At 41.2% G+C, this 4,216-nt stretch overlaps 1 protein-coding gene and 1 non-coding gene across 4 annotated transcripts; both read right to left on the reverse strand.

Annotated features, from left to right (window-relative positions):
• Window positions 1-274: 274 nt before the first annotated feature.
• TRNAN-GUU lies at window positions 275-348 on the reverse strand. Its single transcript has one exon. It is a non-coding gene; the product is annotated as a tRNA-Asn (tRNA).
• Window positions 349-1,075: 727 nt separating this feature from the next.
• On the reverse strand, window positions 1,076-3,820 carry LOC119340939. 3 transcript variants are annotated; one of them, XM_037612837.1, is made up of 4 exons: window positions 3,682-3,820; window positions 3,494-3,608; window positions 1,577-1,656; window positions 1,076-1,459 (listed from the first exon to the last, which is right to left on the reverse strand). In XM_037612837.1, the coding sequence occupies exons 3-4, from the start codon at window positions 1,621-1,623 to the stop codon at window positions 1,267-1,269; spliced, it is 240 nt and encodes a 79-aa protein (XP_037468734.1). In that variant the 5' UTR covers window positions 1,624-1,656; window positions 3,494-3,608; window positions 3,682-3,820; the 3' UTR covers window positions 1,076-1,266. The 3 variants fall into 3 exon arrangements, with proteins under 3 accessions (XP_037468734.1, XP_037468749.1, XP_037468741.1); XM_037612852.1 differs by having other exon boundaries at window positions 1,577-1,671; XM_037612844.1 differs by having other exon boundaries at window positions 3,494-3,598; window positions 3,682-3,809.
• Between the last annotated feature and the right edge of the window lie 396 nt (window positions 3,821-4,216).

Consider the following 4,216-nt stretch of genomic DNA (forward strand, 5'->3'; position numbering starts at 1 on the left):
ACGTAATGGCATGTTTAGATATATAAAAATGGAGGTACTGAGAATTAAAAAAAACGCTAGAAGGAGGCAGTGGCAATGTGTAATGCAAAAGCAAAAACATAATGGCATGTTTAGATATAAAAAAAAATGGATTTGAGTTTTTTTTTTAACCCCCTAGTAGGGCTGGAAAAAAATGAAGCCGCGATAAGGAGGCAGTGGCAATGTGTAATGCAAAAGCAAAAACGTAATGGCATGTTTAGATATAAAAAAATGGAGGTACTGAGAATTAAAAAAACGCTAGAAGGAGGGCTCGAACCTCCGACCTTGTGGTTAACAGCCACACGCTCTAGCCATCTGAGCTATTCCAGGTTCTCTGGCAATAGACATCGTGCAAATTATGAATACCAAATAAATAGACAGGATGCAAAGTTGCTTCCCAACAGTTCATGTTGATACAGAAACGTAAAACTAAAATACAAGATCTTAGATGCAAACTTCAAGCTGGCAAAATTCAAGCTAGGCGCTATGTTATGTTTTTTTTTAAACTTATGCTATAATGAGAACGAAATGGGTTGATGAGAGATACAAACAAAACAAAAATTGAGGGGATAGCTCGTGAAATTGCTTTATTATCTACTCCCTCCGTTCCTAAAATATTTGTCTTTCTAGAGATTTCAAATAGACTCTCCATTCCTAAAATATTTGTCTTTCTAGAGATTTCAAATGGACTCTTGTTGAGGAGATGTATATAGACATATTTTAGAGTGTAGATTCATTCATTTTTCTCCGTATGTAGTCACTTGTTGAGATGTCTAGAATGACAAATATTTAGGAACGGAGGGAGTACATTGCATTTTTTTATTCTCTTGTGACGAAACAGCAAACTCGATTAAAAAAAAAGGAATTCAACAGTGATAGAAACAGGTTCAAACGGTTCCCTGACACACTAAACCACCTTCTGTTACAGAGATGTACGGCAATTGGTAACCCTTTGCAAACTAATCATACATCCGACTCGAGGCAACTCAATTTTTGACCATTTAATCCACAGTGCTGCAAAGCATACTTTGAGGAGATATTTTTTAGAACACCAAAGTTTAGAAGAATAATTTCAGAAACTTGAGCAGAGTGTACTTTTGCCGATAATAGAACATCGAGGAGGATCATGATCAATTGCATTGGTTCACTGACAGAGAAAACACATTAACTACACCAAGACCAACAGTTGCAACCATGGCACACTTTTATTTTCAGTATTGGTGCTGCACTAAGTCATGACGTAGCGCGCTACTTCGATTTATGAAAAGAACCAGTGCCAAGATTTCGCTCCAGAGCACTGTTCCTTCGCCATTTCTCAACGGCACTCCTTACAGTGACTTGCGCCTCGCGGATCTCTGCATCAGTGAACTTATGCTCCACAATTCCTATTGGACCTGGCTGCAGAACATTGATTACAGTCTCGACATCTCGCTCCACCTGCCTGTGTGTCATAGTCAAAAAAGCAAATTAAAGCAGAAATCCTTTCCACCATAATAGTGGAAATATTTATGATATAGCACAGGCGCGCTCAAATTTTAAAGGTGAGATGTGCGAGTACCTAACAAATTGGGGCAACCTTTGAGGTAACAGCCTCAGGAAAGACATCACGCCAATCCTTGCCTTGATTCAGATTGTTTCCTGTAATAGAAAAGACTACAGTTCAGAAGTAGGGTGCAATCAATTATTCAATAATGATCTGCTGTCGTACCCTAATTATATGTCCACTAGCAAAGGAAAAAATAACAAAGAGAAAAAGATTATTGCGCTACACAAAAGGCATCTGAAGCTTGTAACAAGCTTGATAGTTCATAGTCAAATGGCAGTTGCATTAAGTCCTCACCACACAAAAAGGCAACAAAACGAGCAGCTGAAAACTATACTCAGGATTCTTGTAAACAAACAAGCTGGGAACAAAACTAGCAGCTGAAAACTATACTCAGGATTCTTGCAAACAAGCTGGGAATGAATACTTGCTCACATGCTTGTAATAACAACAAAGCTTATAACTTCAAAGGAATTTTGTTTGACACAATGAGAGTAAATTATCACTGAGGCAGGGCACTAAACCAAGGTCACAAGTTATGAAACCTTCCGGGCAGAAAGTAACCTTATGTTCAACGAGGATACAGAGTCTCTGCACCTAAGATTACAAGTCTACAACTCCTGGAGCCAACAAAGAAACTCGGAAAATAGCTGGAATGGTCATTGTGAATTGGGCTTACAAGCATGTGATAGGATGCTCATGATTGACTTCTAGAGTTCTAGTACAGGACTACACATGTAACATGTTAAGACACAAACTAGTAGAAAAACCTAGGTGCCAGTTACCAGATGGGTAATCCTACTCCCATAATCTGGATTATAACAAACAATCAAATTAGAGCTGCAATGGCACAGAAAAAAAGGTACATGAAACCGCAAAGAATATGAATTATATAACCAACAAAGTGCTATAGCAGTATAACCCAAGATTATCACAAAAATCATCAAACTATCAACCTCTACCAATACAGTTGAAGGCATTCAAATACAACTAATCTTGAGTATTACATAATATTTGGCAGGACTACACGAAAATTTAAAAAAAAATCCTGAGCCAACACTCAGGTAAGTTAGGTGCTGAGCTTGGTGCTGAAGTATCGTTGTGCATAGTACTGTGCTACATTACACAGAGGCGATTATACGAGCAGGAAGAAATTGAGTATCCTGAACTGAACTCTATCCTGAACTGTAACCAAAATGCCCCGCAACGATGAAAGGTCGATCCAGAACTTTATGTTACTCCCTCCGTCCCATAATACAAGGCATATTGGATGTAATAAGACCTTGTAGTATGGGATGGAGGGAGTACCATCTAAATAATGCTCCGTTGCCAAGGACAGAACTAGATCAACGGGGTCTAGGCCAAGATCCCGGAGGAGAAGGGATTAGCCGAACAAGGTCAAAAGGTTTGTCCTCAGGCATATGTCAACTACAAGGATTATTTGCAAGTTACAAAAGGTGTTTGATCCGATTCTACCACATGCTTATGGAACAGATTAAAGTTTTCATCTCAGCTGAAAAGCACTAGGATAGGTAACCATGAATGAATCACAGAAGCCATGGAATATTAAAATGCGCTGTCACGCTGCCTTCCATGTGTATTCTACACATGAAGAAGATGCCTGCAGTCAGTAAAGGGATGCACTCAAATAGCCCCAAGAACAAAAACAAATCCTGTAGTGCCCGCTGATATGAACAGTCAGGGCAGGCTTCAACAGAGGTCAGAGGGCGTCTGGGAGCCCCAATTCTCTCTGAATATAAACTACTATCAGTAGTCTTATAGTGTAGATCTTCACCATCCCATGCCTCGGCGCTCAACGCCCCGCAACGCCACTCGTCCGCCACCGCCATCTGCCCCTCAATTTAAACTTCTCTCACCACAAGAACAAGCTCCACGTATCATCGGATGAAGCAAGGGGGATAGGGGTGCTACCTGCGGCGTTTTCTGTGTCGAGAGCTGACGGGCGGGATGGCGCCGCCGACGCGCCTGGGTGAAGACCGAGATGCGGAGAGGAGAAGAGTGAAGCCGAACCCTAGGCTGCGAAGACCTATGGTTTAAGATATTGAGCCGGCCAAGAGTTCACAAGGAAGAAGAGAATTGAATTAGAATGGGGAACTCACCTCGCCGCGGGCACCGCCTTGGTCGCCGGCCGCCGGGTCGCTGCGCGGGAGGAACAGAGGCAGGCGGCGCTCCGGTCGAACAGACTGGAGCAGGCTCGGTGCGTGTCCAACGAGTCGATTTTAAGAGACGTTTCTCCACCGGCAAGGCAGATTTTTTTTGCTGGAGTAAAACGTAAATGTTTTTCAATTAAAAAAACGTAATGGGTTCTTTTTTGCGAAATAAATTCTTGTACTCCTCTCAAAGTTTTGATTTTTATTTTGGAATTGTTCAAAATTTATAGCTTAATAATGTACAAAACCTCCTCTGGACAAGAACTAAGCCGAAGAGTTGTTCAGCCATAGGACCTACCAAAGTTGGCCATAAAGTGGCTAGCATCATGTAATATAAGAATTTCGTTTCCACATACTATCATTTATCTCCCTGGCCATAAAAGCATGTTTTGATTTGTTGCTATCACTACTCTTTACAGTCACCATCGCTTCTAGACAAACCGATTCAACATCTACCAGTAAGGTGCTCCACTGGAAAGCCAAA

This window comes from Triticum dicoccoides, chromosome 1B, assembly GCF_002162155.2.
Source record: "Triticum dicoccoides isolate Atlit2015 ecotype Zavitan chromosome 1B, WEW_v2.0, whole genome shotgun sequence".
NCBI lineage: Eukaryota > Viridiplantae > Streptophyta > Magnoliopsida > Poales > Poaceae > Triticum > Triticum dicoccoides.